Raw genomic sequence first — 15,157 nt, forward strand, 5'->3', positions numbered from 1 at the left:
ACCTGCTGGACTGGGCATGATGGGAGTTCCTGGTGGACAGCCTCCTCCTCCGCCTCCTGGTGGCCCCTGAGCCAAAACAACAAATCAGGATTCACATCAGGAGCATCACTGATGAACGGTTTGGTCAAATATCAAGTACAGACAGTGTTCCCCTGACCAAGACACGCTTTCTGTTTGTTTTAGTTTTTTTTACATATTTGCGTCGGTAAAAAACAATTTATTTAAATATCTTCAACAGTAGATGCGCTATACTTTTATTATTTACAAAGTGACCAATATTTTCTATGTCGACTGATTTCTCCTCGTCTGTCGAGCGCTTTCTCTCAGCACCGCCGCTGCTACGTGAATACGTGTGCTGAGAGTCACATAGAATACAGATTAACATGGCAGAGGTAGAGCTGTAACATCCTGCACACTACAAAGGTGTGTGTGTGAAAAGGGGTCACGTGTTAGAAGTCAAAAAGCACTTAAAGTAAATTGATGATTTGCTGTCTGTCTGAACCAATAAAATAAAAGTAAACAGCACCATAGTGCTGCATCGTAACGGGGGAATCGGTTCCATTTGTGTGTTTAACGTAACGTGTCGTTGTCTACGCAATGAGATGAGAATCGCTTCGGCCTCAGTTACGGAGATGCGCATCCCTAATGCTTCCTATAAATCTATATACTCTTTAGGCTTGTCGTGACAAATAATTTCTCAGAAGCATCGCGTTCGCATTTTGATCTGATTGATGTTAAACCGGATTCAGGAATCTGTCGTGCATGAGAACTCATTCAAGGAATTCGAGTTCCTCATGGACTCTCGGAGGCTGATGCGTATTGCGATGCTCATTTATTTAAAACGGCGTCGCAAAGCATCCAGCATCTTACAATAGCTGAAAGAACTTTATAACTTTATAACTCCTGGCCTCCACGGTTCGGGTGTGAGCCCAATTCGCATTTACGACCCTCTTATTTCCTGTTCCTTTGAACTTTCTTTGATGTTTTATCAGATTCTATTCATTCGTAGCTTAGAATCGTTTCCTCGGCCGAAGTGAACTAAATGTTCCTCTTCCTGTCTGTGCCCTTTACTGCTTTGCCAAGAACTTCGTTTATTTTGTCAGCAAGTTTCAAGACGGAGACGAAATATCTCACCACGTATGTGCCGGGAGACGATGAAGAATACTGGATCTGCAAAACATCAAACTCTTTTAATGAACCAGACTTTAGAGTGTAGACAAGATTTTTATCTGAGAAATATTCTCAAGCTTACCGTGTTGGTGTTATTAGGATTAGGCCATGGTCGTCCGGTTCCTGGTCCCCTGAGTGACAAAATAACAATAAATCTAAAAACTCAATTGTTGATTTTTCTAGATTTAATTTTCTATTCTGTTTTTTTTTTTTAATCGTAACCACTTATTCAGTAGAGCAGGTTAAGGAGATGCTGCTTCAACTGTAAAGGAAAAAGTCTCCAGTTTCAGAACTTTGCCACAAGGTGTTTTTAGCCGATTCCAAGGATTTTCTTCCTTGAACTCAATATACTCCTGAACATTGGATCATTTGGTGGACGTATAAAATTCACTCTAATTCAAAAGATAATTATTAATTATTTGAAAGTAAATACGGACAAAAATGTATGGACACCTGAGCATAGGATTGATATGTGCTTCCTTTTGAACATCCCATTCTGCATTTAGTCCCTATTTATTATTATAATAACTTCCACTCTTCTGGGAAGATGTTCCACTGGAGATATGTGGAGATTCATTTAACTTAAAGTCAGATACTGATGTAGGTGAGAAGGTGAGGAGGTTGCGTGGAGAACTTACATGTTAACTCCTGGCATGTTGGGGCCCATAGAGTTTGGAGGTCTCATCCCACCACCGTAAGTCTGCAATGATAACCATGGATCAGACTAACGAGAGAAAGAGGGAGGGGGGGAAAACAAAATGTTAGTCAAAGTAAAAAACATAATGGAGATTATAATATCCCATAATTATGTTATAATGTTTCATATCTGTGCAAATGCTTTGCATGTGAAAGATCTTTATGGACAAACCTGTGGTCCGGGCCCCATGGGTGACATCCCCCGAGGCATGTTCATCCTCTGCATGGGTCCCAGATTCGGATGGCCTGAAAATCAACAAGCACACAGAGGTAACGTGTGTTTCCCGGGTTGACGATACGATTCACGTGTTGGACGTTTATAAAGAAGGCATGCGATGTTCAGCAAGTTGAAAAAACAGCGTATTTATAAACATATGATATTTTTATATTCCTACTTTATATACTGGGCTTCTGCAGGTTTAACAGTCAATTTTAAAACTTCTTAAGACACTTTTAAAGACATCACGACATCAAAAACACACACAAATACGCAACTGCCCTTAAAAGAGCCTTAAATCAAACGACACCACTACAAAAACAAACAAACAAGAACAACATTCTGGAACATTTTAATGGGCGTTACATGGAAATCGCAAAATTAACAACCGCTTTAAATTATTTAAGACTTTTAAAGGACACAACGTTCGATTTGTAGATTTTAGGCTTTTTTAAGGGTCGACCCCAAAATAGTGGAAGATTCGAAGCTTCGATAGGAGGAGTCTGATTCGACTACCAATCTCACTCTCGAATCGGTGTAAAGAAACGAGGATCATACCATTTTGGATACATGGGGGTGCTCAATGTCTGATTTCACATAGAACTACCGGAATTCTCCTAATAAGTTAACGAGTTAATAAGCAAGAAGCTACTAGTAAATATTTGTAACGTGCGTGAATAAATCAGATTTAAAAATATTCTGATTCGACTATATAAATCCTTAGTTGAGGACACCCCTATTGTGGATCCATAATATACACATTCTATTCTATTCTTTTCTATTATTGATATATGATATTATATATATAAATATAAGAATCATTCCAACAAGAGCATTTTTCCCACAACGACCCTGTGCCCTGTGTTGTCCTTTCCTGCAAACGATTGGATTGGTCGGGAAAAGAAAAAAATGATTAAATGTGACTGGTTAATTTATTCCTAAATAGTGGAGCTTGCGCTACCTGGAGGCCGTGTGGGGTCTATTATATTCGGAGGTAAAGGTTGTCCTCCTGGAGGCTGGTGGAGAGAGGAGGAGAAGATCGCATGAGCAGGAGGAATATTTTTTATTCATTCTCTATATTAGAAATCAGTTAATTAAAAAAAGAAATCGGTCTCAGACCCGAACCGACCTGGTTACTCATCCGGATGGGCGGCCGAGGACCTCCTGCGTAACGCGGGGACATGAACGCCTGCAGGGAACGGAGAGAAAAAAAGGGAATAATTGAACCCTTTCTCACAGCAATGAAATATGGAATATATTTTTCCAGAAAGTACGCATGCGATAAAGCAGATGAATACATGAAGCTGAGGATAAAGAAAAAAAGATTCAGTAAGCAAAAAAGAGGACAGATGTTTACCTGGCCGTGAGCTCCCATCATGTTAGCGTTAGGTGGAGGCTGTGAGTGAGGAGAAGCCTGGGAGCCGGTCGGACCCTGCAGCGCCAGAAGATTAAGAGGATGAGGATGAAAAGATGCAGGAAGTTATAACAGAAATCATGCTGGCAGCAGCGTGAAGCAAAACCCGAAGCGACGTGTCGTGATGCAGGTTTGAGACGTGAGAAGCAGCGAGACTCAGTGGTTAGTTTTACAGTAACTGATCCAAATCCAAGTATTTATACAGGGTTTTAAATATAATCATGAAAATTGGTTAATTTAACGTTTCACATTTGTTTTTACACTTGCAACTGAAATGAATTAAAGCCAAACTGAGCTCATACACTATACACAAATAAAAAAAAAAGATGGAAAAGTTGCATAAGTATTTGTCCCCCGTTGCTGTAAAACCGGTTTGTTCTCACAGGGTCTCTAACAAACTGTTTAGAATCAAATGCTTTCGGAGAAAATCGCAAATACATTTCTTTTATAAATCTGCTCAAACGAAAAACTTTGACATACGAGTGTATTTCAGTTCCAGTTCTGACTAAATATGAGACAGGTTTAAGAGGAGTGAATACTTATTTCATCATGACGTGATTTGTTTCATCATTGATCTTATAATGAGTCACAGGACAGTGGTAGTTCTCAAGTTGTAAAGAAAGTTGACTTTCTCAGATATAAAAAAAGTTAAATTCTATTTATAAACTTGAAAAAACTGGCAAGTAAATAATGCACGAGAATTAGTTTTGCTTTGTGCATCAATAATCCGTTTCTGATGATAATGCAGTTTCCTGAAGTTTTTTCTTATATATTTTATTTATTATTTATGCGCTGTGCATCTCTATAACTTTCTGACGCGGATGCGATTCAGTACGTTAAAAGATACATATGAAGACGCTACTGATGCGTTGCGATTCCCCCCCGTTACGGTGCAGTGCGATCCACCAAAACACTAATGCGATTCAATGGGGAAAATATGATGCTCTGCAATACGATCGATCGACTTTAAACTGTAAACATTTCATGATTTATGCCATTTTTTTTAAATATACATTAGGGATGTGCATCTCAGGACCTGAAGCTGATGAGATTCGCATCTTGATGCATAGCCGAATTGCTGAATATATATAACTAACTAAATGGGAATTATGCAAACGTTCAAAAGAATGCTAAATATACCATCTTGAAAAAAAAAACCATTGAAGCAGTTCCGGATGTAAGCACTAGAGGGCAGTAGCGGTGTTTCATTGTGCTTTGGATCTTTAACTGGCCTTGTTTCGTGTTTCATGGCGTGTCCACTGATGCATGGATCCACGCTAAGATAATGGACCTTGCTTGGATGGAACATACAGCATGGGATACGTGTTTGTGATTCTATTATCAGGCTACGGTGCCGTCTCCTTCTTGACAGAAGCCTTTTTCTATTCCAACACTTCAGCTGTGCTTTTCTCGAACAACAAAACAAGTCCTCTGCCTTGTTTAACACCTAATCGTCTCTATGAGGCAGGAAACAGGAAGTTATATGATGCTGCTAGTTGACACAAACGCATTTGTGCGATTGTGCTGCGCGACTCCGCTCGCCTCTTACGGGCAGTGTGGTAATAGTAACCCTACTTTGCGAAGCGAGAGTGCTCCAACGGTGGCTGCCATTAGCGCCTAATGGTCGTAATCAAACTGACTCCCGGAGGACGCCGGGGGCTTGGCGGATAACCAGAGGCGGAGGCAATAATGGCCCCTCTGTGTGTGTGTGTGTGTGTGTGTGTGTGTGTCGGCTGGAAACGGATGGCACGTGTGTGTGCATATGTGTGTGTTTAGGAGGATCCAGAAGGGAGGGGAGGTATTGATAATAGCCTGCTGTACTCTCGCTGAAACGGGAGGCTGATGGACGCCGGTTATTAAAGGTGCAGGACAAAAGCTTACCTGAAAGAATCCGGGGGGCATCGGGCCTCCTGGCATGCCATCTCCGGGTGGCAGGTTGCCCAGGACAGGGCTCGGAGCTGCTGCTGCACTCTGTGGAGAGACGGCGGACTTTAAAAATACTGTTTTACACCGTGAGCAAACGTGATACATCGACGTTTTGGAAATGTTCCTTTTTTATCGTAGACACGTCAGGATTATTAAATGTATTATTATTCTTCGACCCTATTTTGGAAATGTGTCTTTTTAGGCAGGAATATCAGTGATAGCATATACATACTTCTGATTTGTTGTGTTGTGTTTATAATTTGTTGTTGTTAATTGTTTGATGTGTCTTAACTGTATCGAGTAACCAGTGTCACAGTGTTTACCGAGCTGGTATTAAAACGCTTCGGGACTAATTTATGCAACACGCCAACAGATGGCAGCACAAGGTTGCTCGCGCAGTCGCATGGAGCACCGACCTTCGTAAGTCAGTGTGCCGAAAGACATCGTCATCCTGTCTATCAGGAGCCGTGCGACTGGTGTTTTTCTGACCACGTGCGTTACTACGTCTTCTATTGTGACCACTGGTCTGGTCTCACGTTGAGTTCCCTCACGTATAAGAGGGATGCGGTACAGCGTGACGTCGTTGGCTTGTTTTCCAACCCCTCTTGTTGTCTGAATATTCTGCGCGCGGTAAAAATGGAAGCATCAGCAAAATCAATAGCGGAAATGTGCCTCATCCGAGATCTCTCGTCTTCTTAACGAGCTGAGATTTTTTTAGACAAGTCGGGAGTCTAATCAATCAAAGTCAATTACGGTGAACGTCGCTTAGGATTACGGGCGGCTTTTCTGACGGAGCTGGATGTTTTCTTGCAAGGCCAGCGTTTCAGACGCCCCATGATCGCTTTATGATTCTATTAAAGTGTCTGCCGTGGAATTCAAGAAGCTTTGCGTCGGATCTAACATCCGCCGGTCCTGTGCTTTACTTTAGTTTTTTTAATTATATTTTATATTGTGTTGCAACACGCCACCATCAGAAACAACAGAAAGAGCAGGAGTACAGTAGAGAGCGTCTGAGTCGTGCAGAAGATCCGGAGCTGCTCACGGCTTCTTTTCTTATCATCCCTGTGGATCTAACAAAGCACTTTAACGTCAGCGCAGAAATCCCTCGGTGCTCCGATTGCGTCCGGGTGTGTGTGTATGTAGTATGTGTGTGTTTTTGTGTTCCACTTACTCTGTGCACATTAATCGGTGAGGATGCACAGCTACAGATCTGTTTTTTTGTTTCTTTACACTCAAAACACCTCTCTTATTATCTCGAGTTCTCGTTTATCTCACTGGATACGGAAAAATGTATCCGATTTAATACCAATAAAATTTATACGAAGAGACGGTGGTTTGTTTGCTGCCATATAAGAAGAATCACTAAAGTGAACCTCCATCGATCGACTCCAAACTGTTAACGTTTCATGATTTATGCCATTTTTAAAAATATACATTAGGGATGTGCATCTCAGGACCTGAGGCTGATGAGACTCGCATCTCTAAACGTAGCCAATGATACGATACAGTAAAGATACAATTGAAGCAGCTACGAATGTGATAAGATTGCCCCCTAATTACGATACGATCCGATTTCCATTCGATCCAAATCGATACGATTTAATGAAAAAAATATGATGTAATGCAATTCAATATGGTACACACAGAGTTCACTTTTGTTTCTTTCGCTCAGACAAACAGCAAATCATCAATTTGCTTAAGTGCCTTCTGACTTCTAACACATGAAATCAACCCAGACGTCCTTTTCCTGTTGTGTCTGCAGGAAGTTACAGCTCTACCTCTGCCATGTAAATCTGTATTCTATGTGTCTCTCACTACACGCCACGGTCTCTGTAGTGTTGCAATGCGTCGTATTCACGTAGCAGCGGCGGTGTTGAGAGAACGCGCTCGACAGACGAGGAGAAATCAGTCAACAACAAGCGCATCTTCTCATAATGATATATAAATAAATAGATTTTTACCGACGCAAATATGGAAAAACGATGCCTGGTTTTTACGAATGCCAACTTCCGATGCACCTTTTTAAATCGATGGATCACATCGTTTGCTTTTATGGCGATTGGTGAATCGGTCTGTGGGCGTGTCTTAAAGGAACAATGCGGTAATTTACAGTGCATATAATCATACACGTGTGGCAAGTACATTCAAAACTGATGCTATGCTCCGGTTCTGTTTATAAGGAGAAAACAAAGCAGGTCTCAGAAGGTTATTTGGTGCATCCGAGAGTTTTAATCTCCCATGCTGGCTCAAGGTCGAGCTCAATCCAGCACCCCGGGTATAAAATCTGATTAGAACAAAGGTCAGGATTTGAGGGGCTTATAGCAGGTAGAGCAGCATCTTCAACTCAAATCCCTGTAAGAGCTTCATCTCGTTAGAGCTGCCTCTTATCGGAAGACTGAGGGTGATACACAGAGAAAATCTATGAAGCTAACAAGTCAAGGAAGCTTACTGTTGTCACTCTGCCAGGTTTTATATTTCAGAGGCATGGCTTCAGACTTGAGGTGGAGTTAAATGTTTTGAGCCTTTAGATGAGATACAACGGTTTTGATACAGTGCTAGCCACAAGCTTCAGATAAATACATTACATGGCAAGGTTTGTGGACACCTGACAATTAGCTTGGTTATGTGCTTTCTGAAGATCCCATTCCACATTTTGTCCCCATTTCCTGTTATGATTACCTCCACTCTTCTAGGAAGATGTTCCACTAGATGTTGTGGAGATTGTGTGAGATTTCAAGTGTGTTAGTAAAGTCAGATACTGATGTAGGTGAGGAAGCGTGGAGGCCTGGGGTGCATTCAGCATTTATATTTATTCATTGTCCTATAGGGTTCAGGGTCAGAGCACGATAGCAGGAGATCTCCCACACACTTTCAACCTATGGAAAGGATGTCTTCATGGAGATTTTCTGGCTTTGTGCACAGGGGCATTGTCATGCTGGAACAGGTTTTTGTCTTCTAGTTCAAGTAAAGGCAAATATTTCATGCTTTAGCATCCAATATACAATTCTGTGTATATTGGATGTGTGCCTCCAACAAGTTTGGAGAAGAACCAAGATCCATGTGGGTGGAAAGGTCAGGTGTCCTAATACTTCTGATGTATTTATAGTTAAGTACTACTTCCTGCAGGGGGGGTGGGTGTAAAAGTGACCTCACAAACACCTTCTTAAGTACAAGATGTTGCTGTTTGTAGATGAAGAAAAAACAGATAAAGAATAACATCTCTAAACACTCATCTAGTGGAGTTTAATCCTCCCATGGTGTTGAATGAGGGCAGATGGACACGTTTTTGAGGCCAGTGTTTAATCGTCTTTGTGTCAGAGTGGCATAAACAAGAGAATCAGAGTGAGATTAGTTTGTTCTGGAAGAGTGGGCTGAACAAGTCAACAGTCAGCCGAATAAACCCCTTCAATGCTGCGAGGAAACAGAACACAACATCACACTGAACTGTTTGGGAGCTGAAAGTGTTTGAATACAGACTATGAGGACTGTGAGCACTATGAGGACAATGAGGAAACTGAGGACAGTGAGAAAAGTGAGGACCACAAGGAAACTGAGGGGCATGAGGACTGTGCGGACAGTGAAGACCGTGAGGAAAGTGAGGACCGTAAAAGTGACAGCAATTTCCGAAACAAAACCAAAGTCCATGTTGTTCTTTTTATCATTCTCTAGTTATTTACTTATCAGCTTTCTTTTTTCAAAAACTACAAATTGTGTTGTACTTTTCCTGCAGCTAAAAACTTTTGCTTTTTTTTAACTCTCACAATGAAGACTCCATACAAATTTTTATTTACCATATCAAAAATTACACAATTATTGTAGATGCCAAGAGCAAAACCTTATTTTAACTCCCTTAAACAAGATGGAGGAGCGTGTCTCAAAGGCTTCTTATCTCACTTCCTTTTATAAATTTGTACTATGTCTGTATGTTAAAATAAAAGTGTTTAAATACGGACTGTAAGGACCGTGATGACAGTGAGGAAAGTGAGGACCATGAGGACTGTGATGAAAGTGAGGATAGTGAGGAAAGCGAGGACCATGAGGACTGCGAGGAAAGGGAGGACCAAGAGAAAAGTGAATGCAGTGAGGAAAGTAAGGAGCATAAAGACAGTGAGGACCATGCTGGACAAGAGCGAGGATGAGAAGATGATCAGTTTGGGTTCCCTGATATACACTAATGACCTGCTGGGGGAAGTTAAAAAGCAGGAGGAGGAATGAATGGCCATTTTCATAAGAAAAGGACATCTTGGAGGATTGCAGGTTTGGGGGAATGACCCGAGGCTGACTACGCTCAATCCATCTGTAGGCAAACATCTTCCTAAATAAGGAGGAACATCTGCTTAACAATCAGAACAACTCTTCAGCGACCTTCTGTTTGCACGTAAAAAAACCCCACTATTGACTGTGAAGGAATTTTATTTCGTTTATTTCCCATACAAAGTGCCAGGATGTGATGCGATGTTCTTTACGCACCTTAATGCATCAACACTTTTTTCCCTTCTTCCTAAAGCCTACATTATCCTTTTTTTTTCCTGTGGATCACTTAAGTAAAGAATAAAACACACTGCATTGTGCTGTGTAATAAAATAATCAGTGATAGAACGGAGTGATAAAGTGGAGCTCTGAGGTGTTTTATTCCTCTTATTCGACAGTCATTTCCAAATCTTAATACAAGATCTTGTACTTTTTTTATCCCTTTCTAGTTACACCAGCTTTCTTTCTTAAAATGAATAAGACATAGAAACCACAAATTGTACTCCTTCAAAAACAAACAAAAAAATATATAATTTTACCACTGAAAATGGAGACTCCTCACAAATGTTTATTACCATAGTAACAGTTACACGATTATCGCTGATGGCAAAAAGAAACTCATTTCGACGCCTTTAAACGAGACGGGGGAGCGTGTCACGAAGGCTTCTTATCTCACTTCCTTTTTATAAATTTGTTCTACATCTGAATAAAAAAAAAAAAGAAAAGGCGAGTGAGATGAAGCGTTGTATCTGCATGAGAATACAGAGCGTCTCCTCACAAAACCCCCCCTGAGAACCTCCGTCTCACGCAAAACAGAAGTCTGGTGTTATCAGCTTGTAAAGTCTCTGAGAGAAACAGCAGGAGAACAAAGCCTCCACCCTTCTTGGGAGGGGAAAAAACACGACACTCTCTCTCTTGCTTCCTGAATCAATCACTCTTATCAGACCATCACAAACCCCTATGGAGTGAGGAAGAGCGAGCTCGTTGCCCAGGGCCACTCGGCACCACCAGAAACAGTCTAAACATGGCAGGCTGTCTCCGCTTCCTGCTTGGGCCGTGCCCATGGTCTATGGTTTACCAGCTCAAATGAGACGTCTCTGGTCTTACTGCTGGCCGAAAGGTCCTGTTTTATCTGCCTGACTCTTTTGCGTTACTGATGATCTTGTACGTGTTCCTGTGGCATTAGAGAGGTTTCAAATAAAGTGAAATACGTGTTGCAAGTTTTGAGGTCAGGAAATGGAAATGGGGCAGAAAATAGGCACTGAGGACAGACGAGACAGACAGAGAGAGACGGAGAGAAGGAAATGAAGAATGCCAGAGATATATAAAGAAAGAGAGCTGGACGCTCATCTGCCTACTTCCTGATGAGATCCAGCTGCAGACGGTGAATGCTGCTGGAGACACTGAGAGCAAAGCCCACTTCACCTACAGAAGTGATTAAATGAGGATTGTGTACGAACTCTGGCCTCAAAAAAATAAACAACGCAAATACGAAACTATGCGCCTGATGCGAGCGACAAAATATATTCATTTCATCCATGATTCTGGGCAGGTGTACGCTGGAGTACAGAATTATCTGGGGGCGGAAAAAAGTGTGATAATAAAGAAACTTATAATAAAGGAGGCGAAGCATGTGACACCAAAGGGTCATGGGCTCTGTGCCCATTGGTCACACACAAGGGGGCGTGGCCTTTAAGACCATCAGTCGCAAAGAACAAACCTAAGACATTGTCTTGGTGATGGAGGCATAGGCATCAGTCACACAAAAGGGGGTGTGGCCTCTGTGTCCATCAGTGACAATTTAGGAGATGTAGCGTTTTGATCTATTTGTCACAGTAAAAGAGGTGTGGCCTCTTTCTCGAATGTGTGTGTTCTTCATCAGTTATTAAAAAGGAGGCATGGCCTACATGTCCATCAGTGTCCTATGTGTTCATCAATCTCACTAAGGGGGGTGTGGCCTTTCTTTCCCTCTCCCACAGTACTAAAGGCATGTATCCAGCAGTCTCACAAAAAAGTGGGTGTGGCCTACCTATACCTCTATCACAATATTGAAGGTGTGGCCTGTGTCCATCATTCTCACTAAAAGGAGGCGTGGCTTATCTGTTTCTCAATCACAGAACTGAAAGTGTGGCTCTCACTGAAAGAGGCATGGTATACATGTCCCTCTGTCACGGCATGACAACCCTAGATCATGGCTTCTGTGTCCTTCAGTCTTCCTAAAGGAGGCGTGACCTTTCTGTCCATCGGTGACAGTAAAGTAGACGTGGCCTCCTGCTTTCTTTCCCGTCTGCACAACATTACATTACTGTATTTCCTGTCGCACTGAAACACCTGTGTCTCCTGTACGCGTCTCCTGAGGACTGATTCCCAAACAACAGAGCAATGTAAATTGACGACCGAGCTTCAGCGGCTCTTGAAACATGGCGTGGAAAAAGAAAAAAACAAAACAAAGTGCACCCCGTTGTCTCGTTAAGGCTCTCTGTATCGTTTCTGCTGATGACTCCGAGCGCGAGCTTTACTGAGAGAGCTCTCATTTAGCAGCCAGAATAGGCCTGCTGTGTCTCCACCGTCTCTCCCTCAGGGGACAGGTGTTATTGGTTTGCTTATTTACACGTTTACTTTGCACATGGTGGGGGGGGGTGCCAAAAGTGGAGTGAGGGATAACACTCGTCCATCTCCATGGAGCTTGCGGATGAGTGCCATCTGCCTGGTAACAAAGTCCGGCTCCTGACGCCGTCTCCATGATGTGTGGCATCAGGCGAGGATGAAAGTCCGGGGGGTAAAGCATGAGAGAGTGATGGACACATGGAAAGAGTAAGACGAGAAAGAGATAAAAAAAAAAAAAGATGGAGGGATGAGAGGGGGTGTATGAGTTGAGTTGCTGGACAGAGATATAATAAGGTGGAAATGTGAGTGAAAGAGCCAGAGATGGAATAGAACGGTGTGTGTGTGTGTGTGTGTGTGTGTGTGTGTGTGTGTGTGTGTGTGTGTGTGTGTGTTTGGCCAATACAAATTTGCAGCTGTTTGTCAAGCCAATAAAGTAGCTTGAATACAATTGACAAACTGTGTGTGTGTGTGTGTGTGTGTGTGTGTGTGTGTGTGTGTGTGTGTGGTATAAAAACAGGTCTCTGTGTGGTCCCTCTTGCTTTCAGGCTTTTAAAACAGACGAGGCTGAAGGAGTTTCTGTGGCGTTTCGTTAATGATTGACAGGAAAAAGCGGCCAGAGATGGAAATCTGAGAGTCATATAAAAGGGGAGGGTGAGTGAAGGTCAGGAGGTCAGGTGGTCCCGGGGTCAGGGGTCAGGACCTGACAAGTCCTGCGCTTTAGAACAGATCTGAAGAGTATCATTGAGATCGACGACTATAATAACGGGGCTGATAATGAGCCTGTTGTTGGCGTAGTGTTGATGTCGACACGTACTGAGGATTGACACTTTGGTGTAGTTTCAAACACAGTCACACACACACACACACACACACACACACACACAGACACACACACACACACACAAACATACGCCACTCCAATCATGGAACAGATTGGTGAACAAGAACCTGAAAAGCATTAGTGTCAACAGTTCGATTATTCCATTGTTTTGCTGTAAAGTGATCTGCTGTAAGCGTAATGGCTCCTGACAGCTGGTCCTGAGAGACGAAGGAGGAGCAGAGCGAGGGATAGAGAGAGCGAGGGAGAGAAAAACAGAGCGAGAGAGGGAGGGGAAAAAAAAAACTTCAAACAAGAAGCTTTCTCTCCATCTGCTGCCTCCTCCGCTGGCTTGCCCTGCTATTTCCTCAGCACTCCATCTCATCTCATCCCTCCTTCTTTCTCTCCATCTCTCTATCCCTCCAGCTGAAAGGGCTGTCCGTCATCTCGGGTTTTCGCTTCTTCAGAACTGTGACTCATCTCATGTGTGTTCGTGAGAAACGTGCCAAAGGAGGAAAGCGTCTGACGGAGAAGCTCCCCTGATTCTCCAGAATCCAGGAAATAAAAAAACATTTCATTTTCAGGTCCTAAAGCCTGGAGATGTCACGCTGTCTTTCACCGCACCTCAAAATACGATTTGTAGCGCGTTCTGTATGACCCAAATGGGGTCTAACAAATGTAAACAATTTTTCCATTTACTTAATTAAATTTAATACATTTAATTTGTGCCAATTTAACCGATCACTAAATTTAATCAATACAATAAAAAAGTGCATTAATTTGATTTATAAAATTTTTTTATATAAACAATTTTGTATAAAATAATATAAATATTATTTTAAATGTTTTTATTATTTTATTTAAAATTGTTTTAAAAATGTAAACTGTTGATGTCCACAAATGTTAATAAGAGTAAACTGAGTTAATAATAAAAAAAAGTTTACTTCAGAATTTTTTGAAATGCACCGAAACTGAATTGAAGCATGACTTCACGTACGTACCGAACCGTAAACCCCTCGTTGTGAAGTGAATGATCCACCTGTGAACACTCGTGAAAATGTCACGTTCTCCCGCGTCATTTCCGAGCGTGCTCGATCTGTCGATGCTTTGCGTTCGGCACGTTCGCGTGTTTCTCATTCCCCATAAATAATTCAAAATGAAATGAGGTTCAGGACATGCATCTGAATGGAATTTTCTATTTTCAGAAACTCTTGTGTGTATGAAGAGGAGACTCTTAAGGGTTTGACGATGGCCCGAGTGGCCCTAGCGATTAGCTCGTGAGGGAGCGGAGGCTGTGCGTGTGCTCACCCGCCCTTCCAATTGACCTTCCTGATAAAAGCGCCATTAGCTGCAATTAAACCGCAAAATGCAAAACGAGGGTCCTCGAGCCGAGCGGCTGAGACGCAGAGGTCGCGGGACGCCTAACCTTTTACCGTTTTTGTGGATACGATGACGTGAACAGGAAATGGATTATTGAATAGCTTTAGGGAAGAAAAATGATTGACAGTTAACACTGAACTAACCAATGAAAACTGAGAGGAGGCAGAGCTTACATCGCATTCATTTCTTCACTGGCACTCTTTTCAGAGTATTTCCTCATCTCGTTATCTCACATGTATAACTTTGTAAATCTGGTTTGATCATCGTTACAGAGAACCGTGCTAAAATATTTATTAGAATCTCTCCATACTGCTATGAGGAAATCTCCACTAGAATGTGTCCATCTCCCAGTGATGGACATCGCTGGAGTTGCTGATGTCAGCTGATTTATTGTTTTTTTTAAGCCAAGCCCGGCTCGTGGTCTGCATTTTTTTCTTCTTCACTGTAGTCCCTGACATATTCAATGTGCAGACTGTTGTCAGGATTACACGGCGTAGTCGTCCATACACGGAACGCTTCTCTAAAAAAATGTTGACACTTTGGAAGTTGATGATATCAAACTTATCCAGAAGACATGAGTTGAAATCTGTTACATGGTAGCTTGTTGTTTTTCAAATAAGAAAGCAAAATCAAAAATAGGTCCAAGTCCAGTCCAAATCTGTACAAATCTGTACAAAAC

The 15,157-nt window shown here is 42.1% G+C and overlaps 1 protein-coding gene across 2 annotated transcripts in view; it reads right to left on the reverse strand.

Moving 5' to 3' along the window:
• Positions 1 to 15,157, reverse strand: part of ssbp3a (single stranded DNA binding protein 3a) — a 28,172-nt gene that overhangs the window by 3,435 nt on the left and 9,580 nt on the right. Inside the window, exons 5-13 of one of the 2 annotated variants that reach the window (XM_046876589.1) lie at positions 5,379 to 5,468; positions 3,441 to 3,515; positions 3,213 to 3,272; positions 3,045 to 3,099; positions 2,039 to 2,112; positions 1,809 to 1,894; positions 1,253 to 1,301; positions 1,135 to 1,170; positions 3 to 66 (exon numbers count right to left, since the gene is read on the reverse strand). In XM_046876589.1, the coding sequence (XP_046732545.1) occupies positions 3 to 66; positions 1,135 to 1,170; positions 1,253 to 1,301; positions 1,809 to 1,894; positions 2,039 to 2,112; positions 3,045 to 3,099; positions 3,213 to 3,272; positions 3,441 to 3,515; positions 5,379 to 5,468 (589 nt within the window). The remainder of the gene's footprint in view (positions 1 to 2; positions 67 to 1,134; positions 1,171 to 1,252; positions 1,302 to 1,808; positions 1,895 to 2,038; positions 2,113 to 3,044; positions 3,100 to 3,212; positions 3,273 to 3,440; positions 3,516 to 5,378; positions 5,469 to 15,157) is intronic. The other variant, XM_046876590.1, reaches the window with a different exon arrangement.

The sequence above is a fragment of the Silurus meridionalis genome, chromosome 20, assembly GCF_014805685.1.
Source record: "Silurus meridionalis isolate SWU-2019-XX chromosome 20, ASM1480568v1, whole genome shotgun sequence".
Lineage (NCBI taxonomy): Eukaryota > Metazoa > Chordata > Actinopteri > Siluriformes > Siluridae > Silurus > Silurus meridionalis.